General features: G+C 32.8%; 1 protein-coding gene across 3 annotated transcripts in view; it reads right to left on the bottom strand.

Annotated features, from left to right (window-relative positions):
* Positions 1-16,594, bottom strand: part of PIGF (phosphatidylinositol glycan anchor biosynthesis class F) — a 35,370-nt gene that overhangs the window by 8,399 nt on the left and 10,377 nt on the right. For all 3 annotated transcript variants that reach the window (XM_074286766.1, XM_074286764.1, XM_074286765.1), the window contains exon 5: positions 9,385-9,493. In XM_074286766.1, the coding sequence (XP_074142867.1) occupies positions 9,385-9,493 (109 nt within the window). The remainder of the gene's footprint in view (positions 1-9,384; positions 9,494-16,594) is intronic.

The raw sequence follows: 16,594 nt of genomic DNA on the forward strand, positions 1-16,594 counted from the left end.
AGACAACCTAAAAACTGACCAATTAGGTACTCAAATTTTAAAAATATCCATAAGTATGTTGGAATATGTCTTATGTCTTACATTATATTTCCTGTAACTTTTTTTTTTGTGTGTGATATGTTTGTGGTACACTTTAACTTTAAAGAATATATTTAAGATGAAAATATTGCAATCCCCAGTCTACAAATATATGTTTAGGTCTCTATCTCTATGACAAGAAATATCAGAATTGGAATAAAATTAATAGGTAGCTGCCAATGCAACACATTTTAAAATAAGGCTATCCCTATGACCTAAAAACACCTGAAGGGTCCCTTTTCCCTTTATAGGCAATCCCATTTATCAAATATTATTCTTCATATCATCTATCCTAGGAATCAAAACCTGTTGCACTGAAAATTAGACAAATTAGTCATTAATAGACATGTAGGTGAAGGCAGATTTCCAACTCTTTGCTCTACTCATTCCTATGTTATAGGAATATATATATATTCCTATAGTATATACTATTTTTGAAATCAGTAATAGATGTATTAGCTTTATTATAGATGAAAATTTAGACATATACTAATAACAGAATCACAAACTAAATTTAATTTGTTTAATTTAAAAACTAAAGTAAGAAGTTCTTAGAATTAGTATATATTTTCTACACTCAAAAATCAGAAAAATTATTGATGGTGTTTCCAAACTGCTCTTATTGTTATATATTTTTAAGGAAAATGGTGTCAAATATATAAATCAAAGAACTGAAGGGATTGAAAACTACTGCCTTCAGATGAACAAAATGACCACAAAGTTGGAACTAGTCAACTATATAATTTATCTATAAGACCTCAGGAGCATAACTCGAAGAGAAATTTCTGAAGTTTTAAGGTTTTGATTCACGATTTTGTATGGAGATTATGTCAGTTACAAATATAAGTAACTTTGCATTTGCATTCCAAATGATCCTCTTTTAAATTCTAGTGAAGTTTCTACTGGTCCAGAATGTTAAATGTCTTTCCAGTGTTCAATGAAATACCCATTCCAGCTGGTAGGTTTCTGAATATGGGAAAATATGAAAAGATGAAATTTATTGATCAAGCTTATCTTTTTCTGGTGGTGGAGCTAGCTGTATCCAATTTTACAAACATTTATTAAGCTACTATATTTCAGGCAATCTGCTAGGCTCTGAAGACAATGATCTACACATATACTCATGAAAAAAATTTTTCTAGCGACATTCAGGAAACTTATATGTATATAAAAATCATTTAATAAATGTCTAATGAAAAGGTATAAAAAAGAGAGATGCTGGGTAAGAAGTAAAAAGAGTCAGTCCTTAGTCATGGGGAAGAGTAAAATGAAATAAACCTTACAGAAGCCAGCCAAAGACCTTGCCCTCCTTAATAAAGACTTTAATCAAATGAAGTAGTAATAACTCAGACAATGCTAATAGGCATGGTTACATCAAAATAAATGGTTAGTTTATTAATATGATTGTCATTTAGTCATAATCAAAGTCCACATACCACTTAACTTCCCACTAAATATATCCAATAAAAGATGGAATTTGATTTAATATATATTTATTTAAAACCAGAAAAACACCTATGTTGCAGGGTGTCCTAAAAGTCTTGAGTGTTTGTATAGGAAAACATTTTACCTAAAAAATACAACAAAATAAGTTCATAAAATTTATACTAGTCCCTGAATACAGTCAATATAATTTTTTAGTAATGTGTCCAGATGTTATGACCCCGATTTTGATTTACATAAAAGTATTTTATACTACCTAGTACTTAACTTTTGTTATTTTTCTAAGTTTTGGGAGAAATTCATGCTTATCAAATATTAATTGCTGTATGAAGCTGGGCAAGTCATTTTTTTTGTATAGCCTCAGGCTATTGTCTAATTTAGACAATTTAGTAAGTTAAAGAGTAAAGGTTGAGCTTCACTAAGTTTTCCAAACCAATGAAAAATCAGGTCCTATTTCAGAGAAGGAAAAAAAAAAAAAAGTAATTCCTACAAATGAAAATGACAAAAATGGGGATAATAATAATTTATTCTACTAGCACTTATTAAAAAAAAAAAAACTTTAAGGTTCAGAAATCACTTTATATGTTATTTCACTTGAACATTTCTGAGGTACATGTGTGACAATGCCCTCAATGTCACAGATGAAGAAATTGAGGCTGAGAGAGGTTAAGTGACTCCCCAAGGTCACCTGCTAATATATAGCTGAGTCCAGATTTGATCCCCAGCACAACACTATCCACCTTGCCATTTGGTTGCCTCAATTTAATACAATGTTCAAATGAATATATCCTATCTGTGGAAAAAAGTTGTTCCTTGTAGGATTCCCCCTCCCCTCAAAAGAAAAAAAAAAAAAAAAAGCCAAAGCTTATTTTCTTTATTCCTAAACTGCTTTACTTTTTTTTTTTTTTAACAACTTTTGATAGGTCCTTCTAAAATATCCAAGATTCAGAGGGTTTTCCTTTAACAGTTTTATAATCAAATAACAGGTTTGGTTCTTTAATTATATATTGTTCATTCGTTTCAGTCTTATCTGACTTTTCATGATCCTTCTGAGGTTTTCTTGGCAATAATACTGGATGGTTTGCCATTTCCTTCTCCAGCTCATTTTACAAATAAGGCAGATGGGGTTAAATGACTTGGGGTCACTCAGCTAGTTGTTGGAATTCAGTTGCTAGTTGCATTGGAATTCAGATCTTACTGATTCCAGTCCAATAAGTATTCACTGTACCACCTCGCTTAGCTACATATAGAAAGATAAATGTTTTGTAGTTAAAATGATACTTAGCTGATGTTTTTTTTAATTACAGTGCTATAAAAATATGATATAGAAAAGCTCAACATATAAATAAAAGCATTTACGTGATTTGTTTTACACTAAAAAAAGCAATCATTGAACATGTGTCCCAAATGAATTCAAATTTGTGAAAATTCCAAGAATTTAGAGATATAAACATTCATATCTTTCAAGCTTGCTAGTCTTTCAGCTAAAATTTCATCTCTTCCCTTCAGTTGCCATCATATATGGGATACTGGTCCATGTCTTAAAAGTCATCCCCAAAAAGCCTTGAATTTTTTTTCCAAGATAAAATACCATAAGATTTTACAAAATATATATATAAAATATATAACACAGGGCTAACAAAATATCTTACTTATGGTAGATTCAAATAAATATTTGATTTGAGCAGATTTAATTGTAATGAAATACTATTTTCCAATATTTACACTTATCAAAAGATTTTGGCTTTATATTTTTACCAAGGGAAATAGGGCATATAGCAAGTTCAAAGAATTGTGGCTACAACATTTAGTGGGACGGGCACAAGTATGAACAGAACAGCAAAAGCAGATTAGAGACACAATGTAGAGAGCTTTAAATGGAAAACTAGGGAATCTGTTTTATGCTGGAAGAGATTGAGCCAGAAATTCTTTAATTAGAGGAATAATGTGGTCTGACTTGTGCTTTGGAAAGATTATTTTTGCAGCTTTGTGACTAGAAAGCAGAGCCTGGAAAAGCAGGAAGCCTAATAAGGAAGTTATCACAATAGTAGAGATGAGAAGTGATTAAGTATCTTAATTAGGATATGTAAGTGCCATGGCAATATAAACGGGAAAAAAAAAAAAAAGACATATATGAGGGATATTATGTAGATACAACTGAAAGGACTTAGAAACTGAGTGGATATTGGGAATAAGAGAGGTGACTGGGAAGACAGGATCATCAAATGATTCTGAGACTGCAGGGAAAGAATAGAAAAGACTACCCCAGGGTGGGGACTATTTAAGTGAAAAGATAGAGAAAGATATGAAACATATGCTGGAGATAAAACTGACAAGATTTGACAACTGATGGAGGGTCAGCTGAGGTGAACATGGCTGATCAGAAGTGTGATCAAGAGCATCCATTGCCTCTAAAGACAGCCCATTCAAGTTCTCAATACCATAATTGTCCCATTTTCCCTTAAATCAACCCAAGTTACTATTAACTTCCATTAATGTTCTAGGCTTCGGAATCTAAGCAGAATTAAGTTCCTCTTCCACATCACAGCTCTTCAAATAGAGGCAGCTAAAATGTTTCTCCCTCTCCCCTCCATTCCCTACCCCAAAATTTTCTGTCTAGATTGAGTATCTCCAGTCCCTCAAGTCTTTTATGGCATGGTCTCCTTTCTTCTGGCCATCTTAGAACTCTTCCCCAGGGAAGAAGTTCAAGACTTCTCACATCTTTTTTAAAATGTGTCTCTCAAAAATGAACATGATACTTGAGACACTTATAGGAAAACCACCAAAACATTCAAAAATAAAATTTTGGTTACAAAGTATTTTTTTGTGTGTCTATAAGTCTGTGGAAGGACAGCACAACAGGTTGATTTCCTCCCTTGTTTTGGACACAATGCAGCCTCACATAGCATTAACTGCCATGTCATACAATTAATTCATTTTTAGCTACTAATCCACCAAGAAGCCCAAATCTTTTTCACTCTGAACTTTTAGCCATACTTCATTTGTTCTATACATATGAAGCCAAGTATTTTTTTTTTTAACCCAAGTATATAACACAAATTATCCTTATAAAAAGTGATCTTATGATTCAAACTAGTTCTAATTGTTCAGTAATTAAGAGAATCAGCTACACCCAGAGACAGAACTATGGGAAATGAATGTGGGCCACAACATAGCATTTCCATTCTTTCTGTTACTGTTTGCTTGCCTTTTTGTTTTCCTTCTTAGGTTTTTTTCCTTTTTTTCTAGATCCAATTTTTCTTGTGCAGCAAGATAACTGTATAAATATATACATATATATATATATATATATATATATATATATATATATATATATATATATATGATTTAACATATACTTTAACATATTTAACATGTATTGGACTACCTGCCATCTAGGGGAGGAGGTAGGGAGGAGAGGAAAAGTTGGAACAGAAGGTTTTGCAATTGAAAAATTAACCATGCATATGTTTGTAAATAAAAACCTATAAGAATAATTTTTTTAAAAAAGTAATCTTAGAGGGGCAGCTAGGTGGTACAGTGGATAGAGCCCCAGCCCCAATTACCTCAGCCAAAAAAAAAAAAAAATCTTAGGGAGGCAGTGTAATATGATATAGTAAAACAGAGGTCAGTCTGTGAGATAAAACATCCAGATTCAAGTCCTTCTTCTGACATGACAGTTGTGTGATCAAAGGCAAGTCATTTGACCAAGTTCCAGCCAGTTCTAAGATTGTAAGTTGCTGATCTGCATCAGTGAAGGGATTTCTACATGTGAAATTCCATAGTCTAACACTATCATAGATCCAGGCCAAGGAAAAGAATTCATTATGTTAAATGCAACTCATCATCTTAATTTATAACAAGATCCTTTTAGATCCTGTCATCTGTCTTATTACTTGTCTTTCCTAGATTCATGTCATCTTAAAATTTGACAAGCATGTCATTTTATGCCATCATATAAATCACAAAAATGCTAAGTAGCACAATCACAGACATATCACTGTTAACATTCTAATATTCACCAAATTCCAAAGTGTTATATATAGTATTATTTTAGATTATCTTCCAGTGTCCCAAAGAGCATTATAAAAATTATAATGGCAAATATAGCTCTTTTGCTAATATCTTATTCCAACTACTGAGAAAAACTGGAGAGCAATTTAGCAAAGCGAACAAAAAGCAAACAGGCCAGTATTATATATCATACTTATACTTCCAAACTTCAACTAATCTGTGATCTCAGTCATTTAGGTACTTCCTCTTTTGATGCATCTCACAACTTATCCATGCTTCATATTATATAATTCTTGTCCATGTTCTCTCAGATTTTCCGAAGATGTATCCTGTGTTAAAAGACTTCCCCTAGACTTCTTATATTACATGTGAATCAACCTAGCATTGGAACTGACCCATCTCTTAGCCCTTCATTTTTATTATGATCGCTCTACTTCTTTTTCCAATCATAAATTTCATATGCCATCTATCATAATAAATTCCAAATGCAACAATGATCTTTAATAGTTAAAATAATAAACATTTACCTTATAATTAATTTAATCTAAAAATTATCTTTTTCACAACTGCAAATGATGAAAAAATTCTCAACCAAGCATAGCTTGAAACCCATATGGCATAAAATGAACAAATATAAAAGCTTTCATAGCACTGAAAATAATACATACTAAGAATGATAGCTACAGACTGGAAAATAATCTTTGCATTTAACGTTTCTGATAAAGAAAAGTCTTGACATTAGATTGTTTACTACTGTATAAATGAATCAGATAATCCTAAAATCTGAGTTGGAAGGAACTCCAGACACCATCTAGCATGACCTGTACATAAAAAGAGTCCTCACACAAACCTGACAAGTAATCAATCACCCAGCCTGTGGCTTGGGACTTCCAAGGAGGATTAATCCACCACCTCTCAGGGCAATCCCTTCCATTCTAGCAACCTCTTTAGTTGTAAGCAAGATTTTCCTGCTGCCAAGCCTGAATTTGCCTCTTTGCAACTTCCTTGTATTATTCCTGACTCTTCCCTCTGGAGCCAAAGGGAATCAACCTAATCATTTCTCTTCACATGACAATTCTTCTGATAGCTGATGATTATAATCTTGTACTGGTAGATGGATCACTATACAGTATACAGAATCACTGTAAATACAAAGCAACAGTAACACACACACACACGTATTACTTGGATTATAAATTGCTTTATATTATCTGATACTCACAATAACTCTATATCATAGGGATTACAAACTATTTTACAAATGATGAAAATAAGGCTTAGATAGACATATTCCAAGTGACTAATAAGAGATGACACAAGTAAATCTGAATTAGGCCATGCCAGCCTTTTTTCTCTTCTCACTATAGAATTTAGTAGTGAGTCAAATACAAATTAAAGGCAATATTGCTACCAGTGTTGCCTGAATTCAAATCTCATGTATATAAGCATAAAGCTAAATTTAAGTTAAATAAAATAACTACTCAAAGAATGGAATCTGACTTTTACTTCAAAAAAAAAAATTAGCTTATCGAATGATTCTTCTTAGACTGGAAGAGGATCTGTCATAAGATTATGATGTCACTTTTACATAATGCTTTATGGTTTGCAATAAAGGCAGTGTCTTTCTACATATTTTTTCTTATTTAATTCTCAGAACAACAGTGTCTGCTTCATGGGGCTGTTATATCAATTTTATAGAGGAAACAGAGGTTCAATGGCCCACTTTCCCACAATTGCTATGTAACCCCAATTTTTTTTTAAAAAGAGAAATCCCCAAAATTCCTTATTAAATGAAATTAAAACTCCTGGAAAATTAATAGCGTGTCTAAATGTCCTACTTTTTGTGTTCCTATAATTCTTTTCTGCAAGGATATTTGGTGATACATGAAGTTCTTAAATACTGACAGGAAAACCACCAAAACATTCAAAAATAAAATTTTGGTTACAAAGTATTTTTGTGTGTGTCTATAACTACAGTAAAGATATTTTAAAAGTCAAATTCAAAAAATGCTTTTAAAATATCTCCTGAATCTAACTTCATACAGCACTATAATATTAAAAATATTTAGGTAAAGAACTTAGACACATTAAGAATCTGTTACTCATTGCTTGATCTTTTGCTATTAAGGTACCTATCTAATTAAAAAGTATTTTAATCTGACATACAAATCAATATCACCAGGTACCAGTGTAGGAGAGTCACATATTGAGATGACATTCAGAGAATAATCATAATATGTATTCATAATAAAAAGACAATCTTTAATTTTTACACTTTATAATATTCTTTCTTAATAATTGCAAATAAAACAAAAAGACACACAATCTTTTGACATCACTTAGCAAATTGCAGGTATTCAGCAAAATGTTTTGGCCAAATTTACACATTAACTATTACCAGAAAGCTTTTCAAATGTAACAATGATTCTTTTCGACAAAGAAAAGAAAGAGAAAATATAAGTTAAAAAAGTACCCTATACTTTCTTTCAACAAAAAGTAATCTTTTCTAGCAATTCCTATACGTCTGATACCTACATCATACTCTCCCCATCATTTATTTCTACTGTAAAAATTAAATAATTTCATCATTTGCTTTTCTGAGCTTACAAGTTGATAGTCAACATACCCCGCAATGAAGCCAAGAAAATTTTATTAAGTTATAATTATTCCTGAATTTTTACCTATATTAGTCTTGGCTTTTTTCTACCTAATTTACAGATGATAAAACTTAAGCAGATGAAATAATTGATTCATCCAGTTCCTACAATGGCAGCTAATATCAAAGTCAATGCTAGGCAATTGCTCCAATTTTTATTTTTATTTATTTATTTGTTTGTTTGTTTGCTGAGTCAATTGGGGTTAAGTGACTTGCTCGCTCAGGGTCACACAGCCAGGAAGTGTTAAATGTTTAAGTTCACATTTGAACTTAGTCCTCCTAACTTCAGGACTAGTGCTCTATCCACTGAGCCACCTAGCTACCCCTTCCTCCAATTTTAAAGTTTGCTGCTATAGTCAATCATCTTTGATTATCAATGTCACCCAAAACATATTTTTAAAAGATAGTACTTGTCATTATATTTCTGAGCACCCTGATTCAAGGAGTAGGGACCAATCAAAACTAGGAAAATCACCAAGAGAAAATGTGAAAAGCTAGTTCTTTACAGCCACCAAAGTGATTGGTACAGTTATGTCCAGGGTATAAGGCATAGAGGATAGTAATATGTACCAAATGTTCTGCCTGTAGTCCTATATGGAAATATACTGTGATTGGGGATAGGTAATAGGAAATCCTAGTTTTTAACTGGTATCCTGAAATGGCAAATGGAGTCATAGAAACATAGAATTTAAATAGGTTATAAAGGGCCTTTGAGATTATTTTAGTTCAATCCATTTCACAGATGAGGAAAATGAGACAAAGAAGTAATTGAACTTTTCATAACTCTTCTAGAATAGTTCAAAAAAGAACTAACTCTGGCTCAAAATTGCATATAAATTTTAAGTACTAATAAATTTTTTTGTGAATACCATTTTACAAACTAAACCACAAGATGATAATTTAGCTTAAATATATCAATTACTCTCTCTCTCATTATATATGCATATATATATATATATATATATCACTAAACCAGGAATACATGATTATTTTATAAACATACAAATGCTAACTACCTAGAAAAAGATCTTACAAAAACAGTACCATAAAAACTTGGAGGAAAAAAAAAGATCTATTAAAACCTAGAAAAAAACATTAACTGAGATTTAAACTTGAAAGTATTACTATGCTTCACTAATCTTGTCTACATGCTGGAGTCACATAATCTATTGATTTAGGTAATGAAAACTGACCTGCCATGGCCTCTCCCAATCCAATGGAATAGGAAATGCTCCAAGCCATGCTCCTACTACACTGGATAGTGTGGTGATCTGAAGACTATTATCCCAAATAGATGTAGCTCTGTAAAATACAAATTAACATTTAAATCAAATGTTAGCTGCTGGAATGAATAGTATTTTTGCTAATCTTTTAAAATGAGGGTTGTCAAACTGTTTTGTCATCAATTGTTAAAAATTATAACATTGTTTATAAATTTATGAAAGCTAAGGCAAAAAAAAAAGTCTTAAAATAATATGCCCATGGCTATACAAAGAATTAGTAGAAAATATGAAAATAGAATTTATACAGCCCAACAAATGAATTCATGGCTTACCATAAAGACCAGTCATGGAGGCAGCCTGGTAAAATCTATGGACTCCTTCTCAGAAAAATATTTTTAAATAATTGAAGAAAATACTAAATTTCAATTAGAGGCTAGTGAAAATAAATAACATAATTCCCCCACACATATGTGCAAGGGATCCATAAAATCTATTCAACCATTATAACCTTCCTATTCTGTCTGTTAAATTCCAGTTAAGAATAAATATAACCTGAAATATTTATAAGAATTGATGTAAAATGAGGTTAGCGAAACATTCAGCAACACTGTAATAATGATCAACTGTGAAAGACTTAGCTATAAGCATTCTAAAAATGGATAATTTTGATCACATTAAATTTAAAAATTTTTGTACAACACAAATGCAAAATGGGAAATTTTGATATTATTTTTTTAAATTCTAATAGTATTTTATTTTTCCAAATATATGCAAAGATTGTTTTAACATTTACCTTAGCAAAATGTTTTATAACAAATTTTTCTCTCCCCCCTTCCCAATATAGCAAGCAATCTGATATAGGTTAAATATATGTAGTTCTTCTAATTATATTTCCATAGCCATCATACTGGGGGGGGGGGGGTAAGAAATCAGATCAAAAAGGAAAAAAGAAACAAGTAAACAAATGATAATGACAACAAAAAAAGTGAAAATACACTTTGATCCACATTAAGACTTCATAGTTCTCTCTCTGGATGTGGGTGGCACTTTCCACGACAAGTCTATTGGAATTTCCTCGAATCACCTCATTGTTAAAAAGAATCCAGTCCACCACAGTTGTAATTGCAATTACATTAAGTTTAAAAGGTTTTGTACAAACAAAACTAATGCTGTTAATATTAGAAGGAAAACAGAAAACAGGAGAAATTTTTTTTTTTTTTTTTTTTGGATCAAGGCCTCATTTCTCAAATATATAGAGAACTAAGGCAAATTTATAAGTACCCACGTCATTCGTAATGGACAAATGATCAAAGAATACAAACAGACAAATTTCAGGATAAAAGCTATCAATAATCACATGAAAAAATGCTTTAAATCACTATTGATTGGAGAAATATAAAGTATCATTTTACACATATCAAATTGGCTAACATTACACAAAGGGAAAATGACAAATGTTGGAAAGGATATGGAAAAAATTGGAAACATATACTTTTGGTGGTGGTGTGGACTGATCTAACTGACCATTTCTTTCTTTTTTTTTTTTAAATAGCTTTTTATTTACAAAATATATGCATGGGTAATTTTTTAGCATTGACAATTGTAAAACCTTTTGTTACAATTTTTCCCCTCCTTCCCCCAGCCCCTCCCCCCAGATACATGTTATATATATTAAAGTACAAGTTAAATACAATATATGTATTCATGTAACTGGCCATTTCTGAAGAGCAACTTGGAACTATGCTAAAAGGGTTATAAAACTGGGCATACTCTTTGACCCAGCCAAAGTGATCAAAAAAGAAAAAGACCTCTGTGGCAAAAATATAGCAACTTTTTTGTGCTTGCAAAGAATTGGAAATTGAGGAGATATTCATCAATTGGAGAACAGCCAAACAAATTATAACCATGATTGTGATGGAATGTATGGTAATATATGTGTGTGTGTGTGTGTGTGTGTGTGTGTGTGTGTGTGTGTGTATATAGATAGATAGATAGATAGATAGATAGATATAGATATAGTATAAAAAATGATGAACATGTTTTCAGACAAACCTGGTAGGACTTATATAAACTGATAGCAAAGTGAAGAGAGCATGACTATGAAAACATTCTATACTATAACAGCAATATTGTATAATGATCAACTGTGAATGACTTAGCTATTCTAAACAAGACAAAGATCTAAGATAACTGAAATAATTTATGACGAAAAATGTTAACTATTTCCAGAGAACACCTAGAAAGAACTGATCGAAGTCTGAATACAGACTGAAGTATACTTTTTTACTTTATGGTCTTTTGGGGGGAAAGGAAGCATTTTGGACTATCTTCTTTTGCAACCTAATAGGTTACTATATTGTGCAAGACTGTACATTCATATATCAAATTACTTGCCCTCTCAAGGACGAGGAAGGAAAGAATTTAGAATTTTTTTTTTTTTTGCTGAGGCAATTGGGGTTAAGTGATTTGCCCAGGGTCACACAGCTAGGAAGATTTAAATGTCTGAAGCCAGATTTGAACTCAGATCCACCTGACTTTAGGGCTGGTGCTCTATTCACTACACCAAATAGCTGCACCGAACTCAAAATTTTTTAAAGCAAATGTTTTTAAAAAAAAAAGTTTTATACATAATTGAGGAAAAAAAAGATTTAGTTATTCTGCTCAATAGAATTATCTCAGACCAAAGGACCCATGATGAAAAATGCTATCTACATCTAGAGAGAAGATTTTTCACTTTCTTGATTTTTCCTTTTTTTTCCAACATAGCTAATATGGAAATAGGTTTTAGATGATGTCACATGTATAATTTAAATCATATGATTGTTTTCTCAATGGGCAGAGAAGAGGCTGGAAGAAACACAATTGGAACTCAGTATTTAAAAAAAAATAAATGTCAGAAATAATGAAACTAAAATTATACATATTATGTGGGGGAGGATAGAAAAAGTATTAGTGTTTGTTATGAGTCCATTCTTTTTCCTTTCTCTGTCACAAAATTGTTAATATCATTTCCCCCTCTTCACTCCTTTCCCACAGTCCAATGGAGTGGCTTCTCAACAAAGTCAACCCCTCATTTATTATCTCTAATTTTCAACCTCTAATCAAGTAGTGGTTCATTCCCTACTGCCTTCAAACATGACTATCTAAAAAACATTCCATCTCTAAAAAAAACTCTCTTTAGGGATTATCACATAGCAGGTTTTTAATAAAAAGCTTCTTGTCTGATTGGGTTTGAATTTCACCCAACTCTGACTCTATCTTAGTTATTCAGGGATAACTGGGAAGCAGCTTAACCTTACTAAGTCTCATTTTCCTCATGTGTAAAATGAGTATTACACTCTTAGAAACTTATCATAGGGCAGTGGTGAGGATGTGCCTGAGTCTGACAGAGTTCTATTTTCAAATATATGCATACAGCCAATTTCCTTATATATTTAATACTGCACTATTTCAATGGACAAGAAAATAGCTGCACAATCCAAATTAGTAATCCAAAGCAATACCAATGACAACTTTAGAACAGTGTTGGATTTAATTCCTATCAGGTCTCAGATACTCACTAGCTGTATCACACTGAGCAAGTTACTTTACTGTCTGCCTCATCTCTACGATAGGGATAATAATACCATTTATTTCCCAAGGTTATTGTGAGGATAAAGTAAGATATTTTAAAGTGCTCTGTAAATCTTAAAATATTATATAAAAGTTAGCGATATCATCATCATATAAGTTATCAGATGTAAAATACTGGGTAAACTTTAAAAGTGCTATTTAATTATCTGTTAAATATTTATTACTATTTATTTTCTTGTGAAATCCAAAAGAGATCACTAGAATGATTTTTCTCCTTAATCCAATTAATTCCATATCTCACTGCCATCCTTCTTTTAATTCTTGTTTTTCCACCCGATCATATACTTAGTCTGTGTGTGCATGTGTGACACAGTGGGAAGAGAATTGGGTTTAGGCTTAGAGACGCTGGGATTGAAAACCTCTTATACTTACTACCTGTATGATTGTGGACAAGTCTTCCAATGTCTTTGGGCCTCAGTTTCTGCATTTGTAAAATGTGGAGGTTAGACTAGTTGACCTTTAGAGTTCCTTTGATTGCTAAATGTATAACTTTATATTTAAGTTAGTTAACCCTAGATCTGTCTCACGTACATTTCTAATTAGACTTAAAGCTTCTCAAAGGCAGGAACTATTATTATATTTATCTCAAAGTACTTTGCAAAGACTAGGTCCTACACATAAGATGCAAAATAAGTGTGAGTGGTGAGGACCCAATAAAACAAATAGACTCACTATGAATTAAAAAGTCAACCAACTAGCACTTTTTAAGTGACAATTATGTGCCAAGTACTGTGTTAAGTGCTGGAGATACCAAAAAAGTTCCTATTCTCAAGGAACTCAAAATCTCATAAAGTTAACAATATATAAACAAATATGAACAAGCAATATCAGAGGATAAATTAGAGGTGATCCCAGAAAGAAGACATTAGATTATGGAAGACTAGAGAAGGCTTCTTACAGAATATGGGACTTTAAGCAAATCTTGAAGGAAGTCAGAGAAGACAGGAAGTAGAACTGAGGAGGGAGAGTGTTTCAGGCAAAGGAACCAGTCAATGTGAGCATTCAAGAGTCATGAGATGGATTGTCCTGTGTGAAGAACAGTAGAGCACAGTGTCAATGGAATGCAGAGTGTGGGAAGGAGAGTAAGATGTAAAAGACTATAAAGACATAAACTGATGCTGAGTGAAATGAGCAGGACCAGAAGACCAATATATACTTCAACAACAATACTATATGATGATCAATTCTGATGGACATGGCCCTCTTCAATAATGAGATGAACAAAATCAGTTTCAATAGAGCAGTAATGAACTGAACCAACAACAGACAGTGAAAGAACTCTGGGAGATGACTAGGAACCACTACACAGAATTCCCAATCCCTCTATTTTTGCCCGCCTGCATTTTGGATTTCCTTCACAGGCTAATTGTACACTATTTCAAAGTCCGATTCTTTTTGTACAGCAAAATAACTGTTTGGACATGTATACATATATTGTATTTGACTTATACTTTAACATATTTAACATGTATTGGCCAACCTGCCATCTGGGGGAAGGGGTGGGGAGGAGGGGAAAAAGTTGGAACAAAAGGTTTTGCAATTGTCAATACTGAAAAATTACCCATGCTTATATCTTGTAAATAAAAAGCTATTTAAAAAAAAAATTAAAAAAAAGAAAGAAAGAAAGTAAAAGTAGTAAGGGGCCAGACTAGGTGTAAAGTAATAAGGGCCAATCCAATGCCAGGATAACTCCCAAAAAAAGAGAAATGGGCACCTGGAGAATAAGTTTTGTCAAGAAACTGGATGGAGGAGATGAAAGTGAATAGACGAAGATGACAATTAGTTTGGGAACCTGGGGTGATGATCTTTTTTTTTTTTTTTCTTAATTAAAGCTTTTTATTTACAAAGCATATGCATGGGTAATTTTTCCAACATTGACCCTTGCATAACTTTTTGTTGCAAATCTTCCCTTTCTTCCCCTCACTTCTTCCCCTATCTGGCAGGTAGTCGTCCAATACATGTTAAATATGTTGAAATACATGTTAGATCCAATATGTGTATACCTATTTATATAATTATCTGGTTGTGCAAGAAAAATCAGATCAAAAAGGAAGAAAAAGAAAAAAAATGCAAGCAAATAACAGAGAGTGAGAATGCTATATTGTGCTTCACCCTCTGTTCCCATGATTCTCTCTCTGGGTATAGATGGCTCTCTTCATCACTGCACAAGTGGAATTAGCCCGAATCATGTAAATGTTGAAGAGAGCCACGTCTATCAGAACTGATTGTCGTATGATACTGATGTTGTCATGTACAATGATCTTCTGGTTCTGCTCATTTCACTCAGCATCAGTTCATGTAAGTCTCTCCAGGCCTCTCTGAAATCATCCTGCTGGTCATTTCTTTTTTTTTTTTTGGAGGCTGGGGTTAAGTGACTTGCCCAGGGTCACAGAGCTGGGAAGTATCAAGTGTCTGAGACCACATTTGAACTCAGGTCCTCCTGACTTCAGGGCTGATGCTCTATCCACAGCGCCACCTAGCTGCCCCTTTCTGATTATTTCTTATAGAACAATAGTATTCCATAGCATTCATATATACCACAATTTATTCAGCCATTCTCCAATTGAAGGGCATCCACTTAGTTTCTAGTTTCTTGCCACTACAAAGAGGGCTGCCACAAACATTTTTGCACACGTGCGTCCCTTTCCCTCCTTTAAAATCTCTGGTATACAGACCCAGTAATAACACTGCTGGATCAAAGGGTATGCACAGTTTGACAACTTTTTGAGCATAGTTCCAAACTGCTCTCCAGCATGGTTAGAATGGTGATGGTATTGATAATTAACAGGAAGAGTTTGATTTTAGACACGCTGAGTTAAGATGTCCATGATACATCCTGTTTGATCAAATCTTTTTTGGCAAAGTCAAACTTTACCTTTTATCAATAACTAAATAGAAAGATTACTTTGGCATATATTTACTACAATACTTGACAAGAACATGATTAGCCAAATGAAGTTAAAGAAGTCATTTTTAAAAATCTTGTACAAGTAACTGTCTAGAGTCACTAAGGCAAAATCCTACCAAAGGAACAAAAGTAAATTACATGTAAAATAGTCTTCTTAGGCAAGTGAATGTTTGGCATTTGAACAACATGGCCAGCCCCTCAGAGTTGTGCTCTCTGCCATAGGGTTTAAATGCTTAGTAATTTAGTTTGAGAAAGAACCTTATCCTGCCAGGTGATCTTCAAAATCTTACTAAGACAATTTAAATAGAAGCAATTCAGTTTCCTAGCATGGCACTGGTATGCTATCCAGGTTTACAGGCATAAATAAGGAGGTCAGCACAACAGCTCTGTAGACCTTCAATTTGGCAGCCAGTCTAATCCTTCTCTCCCTTACTTCCTTTGAAACCTCCCAAACACTGAGCTAGCTCTGGCATCATGTGCACCAACCTTATCACCTATGTGTACATACTGCTAAAGTATACTGCCAAAGGAAGTGAACTTATCCACAATATTCAAAACTTATCAGTTTGTTGTAACTGTTAGTTCCATATATGTAAAGTGTGGTGCTGGCTGGTGAAGCACTTGTGTTTTCTTGGTTAT

This window comes from Sminthopsis crassicaudata, chromosome 2 (genome assembly GCF_048593235.1).
Source record: "Sminthopsis crassicaudata isolate SCR6 chromosome 2, ASM4859323v1, whole genome shotgun sequence".
Taxonomy (NCBI): domain Eukaryota; kingdom Metazoa; phylum Chordata; class Mammalia; order Dasyuromorphia; family Dasyuridae; genus Sminthopsis; species Sminthopsis crassicaudata.